The sequence below is a fragment of the Haliaeetus albicilla genome, chromosome 10, assembly GCF_947461875.1.
Source record: "Haliaeetus albicilla chromosome 10, bHalAlb1.1, whole genome shotgun sequence".
NCBI classification, from domain to species: Eukaryota; Metazoa; Chordata; class Aves; order Accipitriformes; family Accipitridae; genus Haliaeetus; species Haliaeetus albicilla.
The window spans coordinates 27,889,899-27,905,989 of record NC_091492.1 but is presented as its reverse complement, the minus strand read 5'-3'; the positions used below and the strand labels follow the sequence as shown (position 1 = coordinate 27,905,989).

At 46.9% G+C, this 16,091-nt stretch overlaps 1 protein-coding gene across 7 annotated transcripts in view; it reads right to left on the bottom strand.

The window, feature by feature from the left end:
- TTC28 (tetratricopeptide repeat domain 28) overlaps window positions 1-16,091 on the bottom strand; it is a 199,974-nt gene that overhangs the window by 10,886 nt on the left and 172,997 nt on the right. For all 7 annotated transcript variants that reach the window (XM_069794498.1, XM_069794499.1, XM_069794500.1 and 4 more), the window contains 4 exons: window positions 8,904-9,048; window positions 4,233-4,412; window positions 2,411-3,131; window positions 541-665 (listed from right to left, as the gene is read on the bottom strand). In XM_069794498.1, coding sequence (XP_069650599.1) covers window positions 541-665; window positions 2,411-3,131; window positions 4,233-4,412; window positions 8,904-9,048 — 1,171 coding nt within the window. The remainder of the gene's footprint in view (window positions 1-540; window positions 666-2,410; window positions 3,132-4,232; window positions 4,413-8,903; window positions 9,049-16,091) is intronic.

Below are 16,091 nucleotides of genomic sequence, written 5' to 3'. Positions count from 1 at the left end.
CTAGCCAGCTGGCAGTTTGGCCTCAGTCCTGCTGCTCCCCACAACAGGCTGCCGGCACATATGGGGACAAAAGTGCCTCCTATCTTCCAAGTATGCAAAGAGATAGCAGTCACTGTGCTCTGCATCTCCATGACTGCAATGTTTATAGCCATTTTCTTGTAGAAACAATTAACCCCAATGATTATCTCATTTTTAAAGCAGAGACCCCATCGAACAGCTAATACAAACCAGATGGGTCTGGGGAGGATTTTGTCACAGTACAATGTAAGATGTCGCTTACTTTGCCTCTTTTTGCTCTGGACAGTTCGTCAGGTGTCTCAGTCTTTTCACACTGACACAGAGTTTTCACAAGAGACTACCTTATGGCAAGGGAGAAGGGTTGAAGGTATATATTCAAGCAGGACTGGCTACACATCAGGGTGTTTCTCTTCCCATTCATCATTTACAGATGCATACGCACAGGTAACTATCTCACAACTACATGGGCTGCAATGCCCCTCCCTGTGCCTGCTGGGTGCGGTAGTGTTTCCCTTCTCTTACCAGATGTAGCAGGACACGCAGAGCATCTCGTGCCCTTTCAGGGTGCTGCAGAATCTCAGTCAGGGCCTGTCCTACCAGCGAAGAAGGGCTGTTCAGCTTCATGTCACTCCCAATAAGCACAAAGCCTGCAGGATTCAGAATAAGAGACACTTAATCTCCTTTTATTATAGAAAATGTTCAAAACAGAAGCAGATATCCTCTGCCCTCTCAGACTAATGGAATGATGGTTTACTGCACCCTGCAGCGTGATATTCTTTCCCCAGAGCAGCTGCCCACTCCCTGCCCAGTCACACAGACTGAACCTCCAGAGAGCTTCTAGATGCTTCTTACTGTCCTCCTCTATTAAAACAACAGTGTTTTCCTGTTCAAGCAAGCGGAAAAACACTGTATTGCAGCTAAACTTGTCCTAGCATGCTCCATGTCTCCTTCACAGCAGTGGAAATCAATAGATGCTAAACAGTGCTTGCAGAAACAGAACTCGGAAAACTGAGAGCTTTCCCTGTCTCAGTCAGAAACCTGTCTTGGCTTATGCACCATCTAAATGATAGATTCTCCAAATGTCAGCACAAGGAGCTCTGTCTGCCCCTTCTCATCCATTGCAGTGAGGTATGCAGCCACCCATCCTCATTCTGGTGCTCTAGCCAAGACTCACCATCAAGAGTCAAAGGTGAAAGTCAGGGATTGTGTGTTATGAACTTGCTTACATACCATGGAAGGGGCAGTACTAAGACAGCCTGAGTAGCTGGAAGCCTCTAACTGGTGGTGATGCCAAGCACCCATGTCCACAATCATTTTGTTTTGCCTAGGAAGTGGTCACTTTTTTTTTTTTTTTTAAAATGCTCTTTCCTTTTGAGACAGAAAAATCTTGGAAGGGAAATAAAATATAAACTGAACTGTGGACTGTAACCTAAACTCAGCTCCCATCTGGTATTGCCTGAATCATGTCCTAACGTTGGACTCAATGTGCCTGAAACGTGATCAGTAAGACTAACTCCAAGTGCTCATTTTAACAAGCTCTAGTGGGTTTCCTGCTCCTCCAGCTACATACAGTTTACATCAGAGCCATACTCACAAGAGTTACCTGATCTAAAAAACACGGTACTGGTGCCTGTGCAAAAAAATCCATTTGGGGAATGCCTGCAGCTTTCAAAAACCAGGACTTGTGTGGGGAAAAAAAAAAGGCATGTTATTTGTACATATCCCTGTAACAACACTGTTGAACTCCAAGACACTGTCTTTCTGAATCTCAACTCACTTATCTAATTGAAAGGGAGCAAGCACCAGCACTCCACCACAGGGCTTACACTGCTGAGAAATTTCCAGTGGAAGCAAGGGAAACCTTTCTCCTAAGAGGACCAAAGGAGTACGCACTACAAGGCTTACGTCACAGAAATCATAGCTACTGGTTGCTGCTGCAGAAGTACTACTCTTGCCTCCCTATTAGAGTTTCACTAAATTCTCAGTGAGAAGGTTCCGTCAATTTGCTCCAGCTAGCTCCGTCTCAAGTACACAAGAAATGTCACCCTACAGACTTCAAACATAGGGAACGAGTTATTGTACTGCACCTTTTTTCTTTCCAGTCATGAAACCACTGTAATGAAACACACTTCACCTCACAATTGCTTTATATTCTATCAAATTCATAACCCACTTACTATACACAGTGAAATACTTATGTTTTCCATGACACTGACATTCAGTCACACCCAGCTGAATCAGGGTCTGAAACACAGGGGCTGAATCCCGCAAGACCACAGGGCACATGCTACTCCTAACTACCTGCTAGCACTGCTCCTTGCTTAACTCAACTTGGCATAGCAGTGCTTTGTAGAAATCCCGTCTTGTTTGTCAAAAAGCAGATTCTTCCTACCTGCCCAGTTGGATGGATGGGAGAACTGCTTGCTGCTCTGTACAGTTTTCATCGCTTCTCCAAGGGCTGCACTGGCTTTCATCCCATTTAAGAGGGAGGAATAGAAGGCATGCACAAACATTTTGGAAGCAGCCACAGGAACAGGCCAGAGTGACACTAGGACACACTGAGCCCCAGCAGCCAGGAATGCTCTTGTCAAGCCAATGACTCCATCAGCAGTGACTTTGCTGTTGGATTCTTGGTAAGAGCCAAGAACCACTAATTTGACAGGAAGCCGTAGATCCAGAACATCAGCTGCTGTAAGCAGAAACTCCTGAAGAGGAGGGCAGTCTGAGATGCTCTCCACATCACTGGCATCATCCTGCATCCGAAGGGATTCTGGGATTGTGTAGGGGTTCCCAAAAGAACTCTTGCTGCTGGCTGGATTGCTGTCAGTGTTGGGTGTCAGGACCAAAGCAGCCAGTTTCCAGGAGACATGGGTTGCAAAATGGACACATTCTGCCTGAGTGAGGGCGCTCATGACCCTCTCTTTTGTTGCTGCACTGCTAACTAAGGGCTGGCAACCAAGTAACTCAGATACCATATATGCTTCCTCTTCTGCAGAGGGCATAGGTCCCCATAGCCACCTGTCCATAACTGCTGAAGGGAGCTTGGGATTTCCTATGACAGCTGCCATTGAGGTAGAACTGGAGTAAGTAGGAGTATTCTTCCTCACATGGGACTACAGAGAAAAAGAGAAAGAGAAAATGGGGTTCAAAGATCTGTTTGTTATGGTGCTGGTAATAAAATATCCTGTCTCTTTGGCTCTAAACAGAAATCTGGTTGTCATAATTACAAAAAAACTTTGCATTTCTTTAGTTTCTTCCATTTAATTATACCAAGGAACATCTCCACTTGAGTCCAGTCATGATTTCTATCCCCACATCTTGGGTGAACAGATAGTAAGAACAGAAAGCAACGGACAGCCCAGGTCCCTTTGAGGGCTGTAGCAGAGCTAAAAGCAAAAAGAAGATCCCAGCTTCCCACCTTATAGGAAGACTATAATCACTCACTAACCGGTTTCTCACACCTGTATTTCAACGATCAGTATCACCGCTGCCAGGAGCATGGTGCTGCATGCAACTGATTACTGGGGCCTGATACTGAACAGAAAAGCCTCATTCCCACGGCAGTAATGCTGACAAGGTTCAGAGCCTTTTGCTGTTCCAGTGAGTGCATTTAACCCAGTGCAAGCCAAGACACGCAGCAAGAACAGATGTGACTTGGGGCATTCTCCCTGGAGACCTGGGCCTTAGAAATGCTGATGGAAAACATCAGCACAAAGATACTTCTGCTGGATTTGCCTGTGGTATTCGCTTTGCCTTATAGCTTCAGTGTCATGAGACATTAGTGGCCTTTCCCACATAGAAAGCTAAAATGTAAGGTAAACATACCAGAAATGTGATAGGACAGTCAGCTTGCCAAGGAAGCTCGGTATAGATCACAAACACCTACATTTCTGCAGTCTGCCATGTAGTTCCACACCCCAGGACATGCTATCCTTTACATGAGGATATCCAAATGACCCATTCCTCTTGTTCTTCCTGGCATGCCTGGGGTTGTGATTTTTTGCAGCAGGAACTACATTAGAATCTACTTCACAGCTGTGGTGCTCAACGTGCTCGTTAGAACTGGGAGTGCTTCGGGAGGGTGGTACATTTATGGTTTCTATTCTTGTGTCTGGCGTAGCAGGACAGAGCTGCTGCTTTTCTAGCATGTATAGGAACCTGCACTCCACAGGAGAGGTTCTATGAGAGAGAGGTTTTATAAGGCAATGTCAGACCTTGGAGCTGGGATTCAGTGACTGGATGGATGGCACTGCAATGAGGCTGAAGCGCTCATAGAGGTACTCATTGGAGGAACTGCCCTTCAGGAGAGCAAAAGGAATGAGGTACAGTTCTCCCTCCAGAACCAGTATCAGCTGGCGGTGGCGACCAACGGGCCCACTGGAATGCATCAAACCCTGAAAAGAAATGAGGGAGAATCAGTTTGGCCCTTTCACTCCATCAGTGCCCCAGCCTGCACTTTCCAAGCATCAGGCTCTAGTCTGACCCCATGTCAGGTTTGGAAATATCTGCATCAGAATTACGCTCCAGGTGAACATAGACGTAGTGACAGGTGAATGCACATTGGCATTGGGCAGATCTATACAGCTGGACTGTTGCTCACCTGCACGCAAACAATCCTATTCAGATGAACGAGCCTTGAGTGTGCTGACACGCTGTATGGATTTCAGTAGTCACAGCCGGCCTCAGCAAGCGTGCTGGGGCCCAGCTTCACCACAGTACAGCAACTCCTTCTGCTCCAGCGTAAAATCTTTGTTAAGCCCAACCACCTATGTATTGTCAATATTATCATCACCTTACCCTTTAAAAGAGAATATTCTTTCTGATACTGAATTTTAAAGTAGCAATTTCCTAAATAAGAGGAAACAATCTACAGACAGATTGTGTCTATGACCTGTGCTTCAAGACAACTGACATTGTAATCAACCCAGAGTCACAAATAGGTCTAAACAGATAGGTCTAAACAGAAAGTACATTATGGATGGAGAAGTGAGGCAGAGAGATTAATGAACCAGGAACATGCAGCTGGGCACAAAAAGTGGCAACTGCTCCTGGTCCCATGTAACTGTGGGAATTTCACTCTTATTTATCTAGTATATTGTAAAAATAATTAGTTATCACCCCAGGCAACTGTAACTTCAAAGCACTGAAATTTGCTCCAGCTTAAACACTTGCAGCACACACACACACAAAAAAGTCTAAAGGACTCTCATGCAAAGTGGCAGTAAATTTCTAAGCAATTCTACACCTTTAAGCTAGACCAGCAGCCACGGCTTGGCCTAGTAAATAAACCATTTATCTGAAGATGGAACTTTTAGCACAAGCTTGGATGAGACCAAGTCCTTAACTTGACATAGTTTTGGAGATAACCAGTTCAACTAGTGTTGTTCTGTTTCTGTCTAGACTGCTTGATGTTACCAAAGGCAAGCTAACTTTGCAGTGTTCACTGCAGGACAGAGACAAGGATCTAGTTCTGCATACTAGGTTTTCAGTTCTTTTGAGAATTTTCATTTTCAGCCATTTTAATTGCCATCAGATGTAGCAAACAACTGTTTTGACAGGAGAAAAACAGCTACTCAGGCTGCTCAGCAAATGAAGACAAACCTGCCTGACTCCATTCCAAGTGGATTTCTGAACTAGCTTCCGATGCCTCCAAACATTATCTCTTTCCTGATGCAAATTCTGGGGCTTCAACAGAACAGCAGTAAAGTAAGTATATTTTTCAAACACGTGGCTTACATTTCATAAATAATAACCACTAAAACCTCTGAGGTGCTGGCTAGGTACATTCTTCTTGGAAGAAATAACATCCATGTTCTAACTCTCTTCTGTTATTTATCAAACATTAGTCCCTTTAACATCCCTGCTGTAGAGCATGCTTATTTCAGTTGAGTCCCCATTTAACAGGGAAGAGAAGAATCTTCTTTCTTTCACTCCCAACAGTGAACTACTACTATGAAAAGTCTAATGGAAACACACAGACTTCTGAAACAAGAGGGGTGCAAAAGTAATGTCAGAAAATCCTGAAGTGCAGACACGTTGGATAATGACAGCGCAACAGAAGAGAAAGGGATATTGTGCATTTTGAGGCTGAGTATTACTACTTGTGTGAAGTTTTATATATAGAACTCAGACAAATGCACCCTGGTCCTAACACACAATTCTTCCTCTCCATCTTGCTCAGGGTCTGTCTGGAGCAGACTTCCAGACTGCACTGTGATGCACTGACAGCTGACTATTAATTTGAGATACACTGATCCCCTCTCACTAGCAATTAAACACTAACAGAAATTTGCAGTCAGTCTCAAGCTTTAGGTCTCAGGCAGCAGCAAAGATGAATGAACATTACTAAAGAAATAGTAAAATCAGTCCAGCAGTCTTCTCCAAAGGGAGCCTGGAGCAAGTCAGAAATACCAAAAAACAGGTCAGCTATGAGGGAGAATGTCAAACAGTAGAAAACTGAAGAGATACAGCGAGGTGCTTTTAAAGGCTTCTTGCCATTTGAAGTGGGAACAAAACTGCTGAAGGGTAAGAAAATTTTCATTTAAAAGGAGTTAAAAATAGTTGCTGACCTCTTGCTGTTTCTCCTGTCCTCCTTACAGCTCTGGAGATCACTCTGCCCCACAGACTGCAAACGGAGATGCAGAGCAGCTGCTGACACACAGCAGACTTGGGAGCCTTCCTGCAAACCCCCTCCACTCCCTCCTGACATGCTGTTTACAACCCCAGCAGTGCCTGTGGTGGCCTCCTTGGCACTCACTGTCTGGGGTGAATAAGCACACATGCTCTGCAGCTAAATTTACCAGCCTCCATTCAGCCGTGCCTCTTTCTGCAAAGCCCGAGTTGAAAAGCAGCAGCTTCCCACCAGAGCAGTTGTTGCCTTCCAGAATTTTTTTGTTGTTGTTTGTTTTTTTAATACATATTTCCATTTTACTTACTGCTCCAGGAGCTTTAGCTGTCTGCAACACAATCAGAGCATCTGAGCTGTAGTGACATGTGCCTAGCAGAATTTTTAATAATTTGTATGTAAAACCCCTAGAGTTTAATATTTTTTTTCTCATGATGGCTATATGTGCATTACAGAAACAGAAATAAAACTATGAGGATCATTCGCGTTTCGTATGTCTCCAAGAATTAATTTTAGGGTGAGTTCTAACAAAAAAAGAATCTCTTCAGTGAGAAGGGGAAAAGCATGAACTGCCAAGCACAGGAATGCGTGCTCTACTTCAAAGCAACGATACCAGCCACTCTGGTGATTTGTCATGATGGTGTAAAAGTCTCTGGTCCGTCATTTGCGGGGAGCATGGCTGTGCTGGGTTAGGCCGGCTGACAGCTGCTGGCTTGGATGGGTCCCTCTCTTGCAGCTAGTGTCGCTATAATTGGAAGTTTCCGTTACAGTGAGACTGCCAAACCACACACAAGACCTGAATTGCATCCTCTTAGAAAGTGGCTAGTAAGGACCCTGTATCTACTAATTCTGTGCTCTCTGAAAGCCCTGCCAAGCCCTGCAGTACCTTACTGGAGCCAGCTTTGGGCCTCAGACACCCAAACCTGCCAAACAGTGCCCAACCACAGTGCGTCCTCACCAGGAAGAAGCAGCAGACTCCTGAGGTTCCCCATAAGGATTTCCTCCTGGCCTGTCTTACCTATTTACACTAGGTGTAGGCAGGCGTTAAACTCCCAGGTGAAGGTTTCTCAAGAATGTTGTAGAAGATGACAAAGAAAACCCATAAGCAGGGCTGACCTCCTCACCCTGCAAAGAGGATGCACGTGCTACTTCTAGAGCAGAAAGCCCCGCTCTCCAAGATTCATGGCGTAACTGTGGGATGGCAGGCTGACAGAGCTAACAAAGGCTCAGGCTCACAAAGGTTATGCCTCCACAACACAGGTGACTTCTGCAGACAAGATTAAAGGTCCGAATAGCCTTTAAAGTAACCCAGGGTAGAGCTGGTTTTCCCTCTCATGTGACAGAATCCTGACATTTTGATCTGTTCATTCAGCTGGATACAAATTGAGAAAAGACTAGTTCTTGACTGAGTGACTTTACCTCTTCTAGCTAGATACCATGTGACACAGACAGGACTTTTTAATTTATCCCGCCATTGCTCCATGAGACTGGAACCAGGGGCTGCGCTGCCACTCCTGGCCTCCCACATGGGCTGGCCAGGGCTGCCGCAGGACACTGCGCCACGCAGCTTCCTTTTGCTTCTGTGTTCACCCCATGATCCACCAGCATGGGACAATGTGGGGACCTCTGCCTTCCACCCCCGCGCTGGCAGGTGCACCCTGGTGCAGGACCGCCATGTACAGAGCAGGGCCCTGAATGGGCTGAGCGCTGGGACACCGGCAGTGAACCAAGTGGGCTGCCCAGCACCTGACCAGCCCCAGCAGCAGCTCCCACCCGCTGCTGCTGGCACCTACCAGGAGCACGTCCGTCTCCTTGCAAAAGCACCAATCCCTGGGATGGAGAGAGAGCAAGGCCCAGCTTGTCTGGCTGCAGCTGGCTGCCAGCGCTGCACTGCATGGCAGCAGGAGGCACAGGGTGGGGCAGTGGTGCTGCCGGGTTCCCAATACTGCTTTTTCTATCCCCTGACCTGTTTGTCTCTAGACAGAGCTGCTGAGTTTGCCAATTAGTATTAGTGAATTAAGGATACACTTCCTGCTTAGGTTCATGAAAAGTGTTATACTTTGGCAGCTGACTAGAAGTGGTAACAACAGCAACTTCCCTTGTTTCCACCTCCTAGCACACCCAGTCTCACCATCTGGGAAGACCAAGTGAAAACCACCACGCTTCAGATACAATCCCCAAGTTCCCTATTCTTGCTTTCCCACATTGACAGGGGATTTTGGTAAATGAATCTCTGCATTTGTCCGCGCCAAAGGCTTACTCCTTCCATAGGTCCTATCAGTAAGTCGTAGAGCGCACGGAGTGGGGGTTTGGTGAAGGAAGTCTGCCTCCTTGGAAGAGATGATGTTCCATCCTTAACAGGAGACATGGTACTGCTGAACAGACTGGTCATGCTCTGACAGCTCCTGTGGGCAAAAGGCAAGTGAGAGATTGGTTGCAGAAATCTGAGGTCCACTACAGGTTGCCCTGACTTCATTAACACTGACAATGAGCCAGTCCCTGTCCACCCAGAGGACTCTGTTCTGTAAGATGCTTCATGGCAGGGCTTTATTCTCCCATTCAGCTTCACACCGCAATGAACAATGACATTAATGGCAGGGTGAATCAGTTGCAGACAGCATATTACATTGCTGTGGAGCTTCTCTACAAACTCAAGTGCCTGAAGTGCTGTTCACAGTTTTTACTCCATATATGTGTACAGCTGTTGTGTGTGGGCAAACATGAGACCCATTAACAATTGACTACAATCACAGGAAGATTTGCACTTGGGTTTTGCACCAACTAATCTAGCATGGTACCAAAAGGAAATATGACAACAGGCAAACAACAAAACATGAAGTTAATGCCTGCACTTGCTGCCACTCCTCTGAATGGCTCCATGAAGTGTCAGATACAAGAGCTGACCTGGAGCCCATTTCTGACATCCCCACAGAGAAAGCTCTGCATGTGCTCTCCTGACATCACCAGCCACCAAACACCATCACTCTTGAGGAGACTGAGATGGCATAGCTACAAAAAGTTATCACCCTGTTGAGGAAATGATGTTGCCCAATTCTGGTTTCACTAATCCAGCAGCTGTGCTCCCCAGAAAGGTTGTCCTTGGCTTGGTGCCATGATCAACCATTTTATGTGAAAAGGGTAACCTTCCAGAAAGTTTTAACAGGTGGGCCTTAAAGAAAAGGCAGGGAGGGAAATAAGACATTGAACAGTAATGGTAGTGCAAGGTCTGAAGTGTAACCAGAGTCACCACTGGGGCCGTCCAGTAATAAACACAACAATTTCAAGCATAAAAGGCCACCCATGAGGCAACACATGCCTCATTGTCCTCAAGGTGCCAAATGCATTTGATGGAGGGTTCCATGGAATCCCAGTCCAGATCATACTCTGATGCTGCAGTGCAGAGAAAGCCTCCCTCCATTCTTGGTCTCTATGGAGCACAGCACTGTTTTGCCTCTCAGACACCTTCCAATGCTATGTGCCTTTGCCAATTTACACAACAGCAAAGCAGCTATAGTTTCCTAATTCATGACCAAACTCACATGCTTTTTCAGGACACTAGTCTGCAATGTCCTTTTTTTAAGGACGTTTACTCTGAAGAAATACCTTGTCTCTGTTCCTTATTTTTACCTCTTGCCTGGATCGATTCTTGGCTATCAACACAGAAAAGAAGTAAATGCATAAAGTACTTGCACATCCAGGAAATCAAAAGAAAACTCAGCATCCAACAGATACATTAATCAATGAGATATATTAATAGTTGACTGTGTATTTGCTATAGGCATATATATTCATATGTATGCACATATATATGTGCCTATAGCAGATACATATACACACACATATAGGCACAGTGTCTCTTCAAACTACCAGATTAAGCCAACATGCAGGAAAAGACAAGAAATGCAAAAATCTTGCACTCAAGTGCATTCCTTCTACCACTGACAAACCACAGGCCTGAGACATACCCCTGACCTTTTCTGACACATACCAACAGACAGATTCAGAAAATTTCTTTCTCCCCTCTCTTTCTCTCCTCAGTTGCTGCAACCAGTCTCCAGATCCAGTTCACATCATGTCTAAAACCTATTCTCTAAAGAAAAACCAATGCTAACACACATGCTCCCCACTAACAAGGTATTTACATCTTATGGGCCAACAGGAATAATTTAAGAATGCAAATGGAAGCCTGGTGTCCAACTGCCCATGCTCTCCGATGCAGAGATTCTGGTGAAAGTACGAGTACGCTGCTGCTACTCAGCTGCTGAAAACTTGACTAGGTGACTTGTGCAATATCAAGTTCATTGGATGATCAGCATGGACTCAGCACTCTCTGCTCCCCTCTGGACCCCTCTGCCTAGCTTCACTGCAGCAGCTGAGTCAGCCAAGCACACTTTGCAGTGCTCAGCTGTTTCCGTACTTTGTGTAGCACAGATTTTAAAAGCAGATCAGAAAATAAAAACTGCTTTCCCAATCTCACACATTTCTAGTGCCCTGAACCCTGTGCTCAAAGCACATCCGTTTAGTATATCCTGCCTGATATAGCAGTCTAGAAGGGTAGGGATACCCCACTGCTTATCTAGGAATCAGTGAGCATGTAGAGCTTTACTCCAAGCACAATAGCCTTGACCTTTCCAAGAAGCAGTTATTTGCCAGCAGGTGGCACTCGCCAGCCTCACCTTCTGTATTAAGCGATTTTAACACACTAATTTATTGCAAGGAATAGGGTCTTGATTACTCTAATCAGGAGAGCCTCCTTCATCTTGGTTTCACAGCCAAGCAGCTCCAGATTTATTCCTTCACCACTCAGATTGCTTTTTATTAGAACAAAAGCAAGGGAGTATCATAAATCTTTCAAATCTCTTGCCTGTGTGTTTGTGTACGCAAAGAAGAGTGAGAAAATCCACAGGGGGAGGATGGACAGAGATCTTTTGTAGCAGGCAGAGCAGACCTGGAGCACTAGCCAGCCCGCTCCCTTTCCTCCCAAACCAGTGCAAACAAATGGCTCTCCAGGTGGCTTGTCAGGCATGAGTCCAGGTGATTTCAATGTGACAAGACAGAGACTTCTGAATCTTTTGGCCAAACACCCCTTCTACAGAGTGCCAGTACTAGCTTCTGGGATGCTGCACTGATTATTTCTACCTTGCTCTTGCAATGTCGAGGGGTCCCCTGATTTCTGGAACAGTAAAATCTCCCATTTGGAAGCCTCTGCACAGACTCCGCAGTGCTCTTTTTTTTATAACCCTTTGTATAAGGCAGCATGACCTGCAGCAAGCAGAGGAAACAGCACAAACTGGGACTCAGGACTGCCTGCATGTATTAGCATTAACTCTGCTTCCGCCCTTTGTCTTGGAGATGCAAGAACAAAGCAATGACCCCATCACAGCCTCAGAGAAAGGGGGTGAAAGCCCGTGTCACGCAAGCCTTGAGCTCAGACTGATTTGGCCTACCACCAGCCTCACAGAGCCCTGCTCTGCTTGCTGAGGATGAAGGTGGCTGGGCTGGGCAGGAAGGAGGAGTTCCTACCAGAATCAGCACAGAGCTGCTCTTGCCTTGGCACCCGTTAGGACTCTGGACAAGTCAAATACTACTCATGACCAAGCACAGCCATTCGGGTGGGAGTCAGACTTACTGCTGCAGTGGTCTGACAGCCTCAGGACAATGGATATCCATCAGGCCTGTCATTCTGCAACCCTGCCTCAAAAAGACTCTTCCTAGAGATGCAGTCCCGAATCCACATTCAGGGCCTTGACACACTCACAATACCCAGCTGTGGGAAGCTCCAGAAAACATTCAGATATGAGCTCCCTGTGGATGCTTTCAAGGACCCGTAATTATCTCCAGAACCCACCAGTGGTTACACAAAACCCACAGACCACCCAGCACTCTCTGCGTGTGTGGTCTGTACTTGGGCAGCTACAGCACTGCACCCTGTATGGTAGAGAACCAGACAGATAAGAGACTCTCCAGCCACTGCTTTCCTATCTGCCTGCCAAAGGCCTCGCTTCGTCTTGGGACAGCCAGTATCCCTGGCACACCCCCACCCCTCTGCTCCAGAGGGGGTCAGCTGCATGGTTCTCCAGGGCAAGCTGTCAGGTCCCTGAGGGTATTAATAGGCTTTAATGACCCTGACCAGCCTGCACTGGGGCCTCCACCAACATGCCCTGCCCATGAGCCCGGCAGCTCCATTTAAGCTGGGGCCTGGGCCTTTGGTCTCTGCTTCAGCTATGCTGGAGGTATGCTTGTCCCCAGCTCCATCACAGCTCTGCCTGTGCCTGCCCGTGAACCCTGCTGATCCAGAGCCTGACCTGCCACTAACATCCCCTCAGACTGCCCCTCCCGATGGACCCACACAGCCATTAGTGGGCTGTGCCTGACCCCAGTTACCACCACCAGACTTGATCCTGACTTGGGACACCTGCACACCTGGCTTGACCTCAGACCTGCCTCATCACCAGGCACTTGCCTGATGATCCAAACTCTCAGCTGGCTCTGGCTGCCATTCCCAGGTCTGCCCTGCTCACTTCACTGGGTATGGCTGGATGGGGTCCTGCTGGTGTGGCCTCTGCCCCGCAGGCTCTGCTGCTGCACCTAGCTCCTGGCTCCCCATCCATTAGCGAGCAACTGGTCCTCACTGTGCGATGACATAAGCACAGCCACAGGGTCAAAATCAACACAAAAGCAGGGTGCCACACCAAGAGGAGAGGAGATCTACGCTCAGACACCACATGATGGTCACCAGAATGAAACCCTGAGCAAAACGAGATGAAACAGTATCTTGGCGATAGCCACATTTTTACTGCTGCTGAGGCTCCATGTGAATTGTAAGCACCTTCTGCTAGATTCCTCTGGCTGGATTCATAGAGACTTTACTCTTAATGGGGCACTGAACTTGCTCTGAAAGTCTCCAGCTATGCTTGTAGGACTGGCCAGGGACCCTGAGCATGCTGACTCTACTGAAAAAAACCCAAGCTCTTTGCAATTGTAAGGGGAGCTGGGAGATAGCAATGGCCTTGGCGGAAGTGAATTCACATCTCAAGTTATATTGCTCCTTACCTCCCATTTAGCCTTTTACAAATTCTCACCATGCTGCATTGCAAAAATTGACCTCAAGGAAGTATATTTTACCCTTTGAGCAGCATCAGGGCTGATTCTCGTTTTTTCTGCAGGTACATGGAAGGAGGACAAACTGTATCCCCATGATGGTGGAGAGGCCAAAGAAAAGGTGGGGGAGCTATATTCAGGTACAGGGCAGTGATCAAGTCCCTTGCTGGAGCAGAAGATGATTAGCAGGGAGGAAATCAGATTTTAATCTGGAAACCCAACAAAAGTCTAAGAGCCCTAAGGAACAGAGAAAACAGAAGCTGCATAAGATGTGAGCAACTGGGACTGTCTTGGGGGTTGTATCAGTGGCATCTACAGCTTAGACAGCTATTGCCCAATACTGAGATCACTGCAGCATCCCCTCAGTGCTTCTTTCTCCTCCAAAGTCCATTTCTTCTCAGAAGTTCCTTAAGTTAACTGCCAAACCCCCGCATTTTTTGCTTTTCTAAGCAGAACTGCCAAAAACCCATACTATTCTCTGCTTAAAAACCAGGTTACCTGATGACAGCAGCCAGAGGGCACCCATCCCAAACCAAGGGCTTCCTTTCAGTCACCCGCTTGTCGCCAGACATGGAGACTGGATGGCTCCAAACAGTCCCAGCATCTCCAGGGCCTAATTTTCTAACATAGGACCTTAACAGCATGTGCAATTCCTGTGTGTGAGGGAACTTGCACTGGCCCCAAGCCATGCAAACTCCTTTGAGGATCTCCAATATTCAAACACAAGATGTGATCATGCATTCAGGCCCCACATGAGGAATGCAAGGCCTGCCTTGGCAGTAGGGAAGACAAGCTCTTATTCTCAGCTCCAAGCAGGCCTTACTTCTCTTTGTTCCCTACAGCACAGAAGCCAAAGCAAACAGACGCCACACCTTCAATCACTGCTTGTGAGGCAAAATTTTACCATCCTCTGAAGCACTACAGCAGCAACAGTCCACTCAGCATTGACCTACAGCTACATGAACTCACTCCAGCACTAGCTGGCAGAAAAGCCATTGCACAGAGGAGGTGAGCTGGAGCCTGGAGCTGCAAGATCACAGCTTCAGCTTGTGCTCTAGCTAACCATTCAATTCTGTTGCTTAACCAAAGTCTAAGAGCTCACAGTTCCTTGTTAGAGCTCTAGACCAGTGCACAAAAATGCCGCCTGCTCCCATTTTATTTCTTAATCTGCTCTCTTCCATGCAGATTTTCATCTGCTTCTTTCCTGAAGCTTCAGGGCTCTTGCAAGGGTATCTCCTTGTTGTCCCAAGCTTGGTGTGCTGCATGCCGTGAGCCACATGACTCTCTACACAGCTTAATTATAAAGAACCACACAGTATAGCAAGAGGCCAGCAAATGCTTTCTACAGTGCCCTTCTAGACTCTGTAGCCTCCAGTTTGATCACCTGTGGGACTGGAGCAGACGTTAAGTACAGGAGGTATTCAAAGTCTTGGGCAGGACCACAGCATCTACCCTGAATTCAGGGCTCAGCAAGCCAGGTGCAAACAGATGTGGCAGTGTTAGCTCTGCCACTAGAGCCCGCTGGTATGCCCCCATCTGCAGACAAAAGGTGGGCAGGCAGGCAGGCCATTACAGCTGTGTCTTCTCATTCTCTTCATCTCAGTCTCAGTGCTCATGGTGAGAACATCAAAGACATGGCTGCTCTTTAGTGCTCCTCCTGATCCCCTTGTGAGGGTGCTTTTAATTAAGTGCCCAAGTTGCCCCATCCCATTCTCCTAAAAGCTGCAAACTAGTTACCTGACAAGGCACCTAGTTACCTGACAAGGCACCTGAGGTAAGCTCCTGGATGTGGGTTCAAGGTAATGCACTTGGCTCCTATGGAGCAGAAAGACACAGATGCTGGATGGTTGGCCTCTGCAGTGATTCTGTGGATTAACATTCCCTGGAGCAGAACTGGATCATATTTTTTCCCTGTAATCAGAGGGGCATTCTCCTGTCCTTCTAAGCCTGATGAACTAGCAAAACATCTCAGTGATTCTGGGTATCTGTCTGTTTGATCCAAACCTAGCAAGTACTCATAGTTCATCATCAATGCAGCAGCTTGAAGAGATACGCATGTGGATTCTGGAAAGAAAAACAGTTGTTGGTGCCAACAGGCAGCTCCCAGTTTCACGGGGATGCTGTTACAGCTCACAAGCTCCAGTGATGGCTCACAACACTTCAGGCTGATCGCATTTTCTTTTCCAGCTGAGAAAGGCCTGGGGTATTCTGTGCTCACAATTCATGCGGTAGCACAGATCTAGCCAGAAACCCTGGGCTGCACCACGCAGCCCCTCTCCACTGGGGGAGTGGTAACGTTGGAAAAATTCTGTCTTCAATTTTTGTTTCGAATGCTTGCCCTAATCAG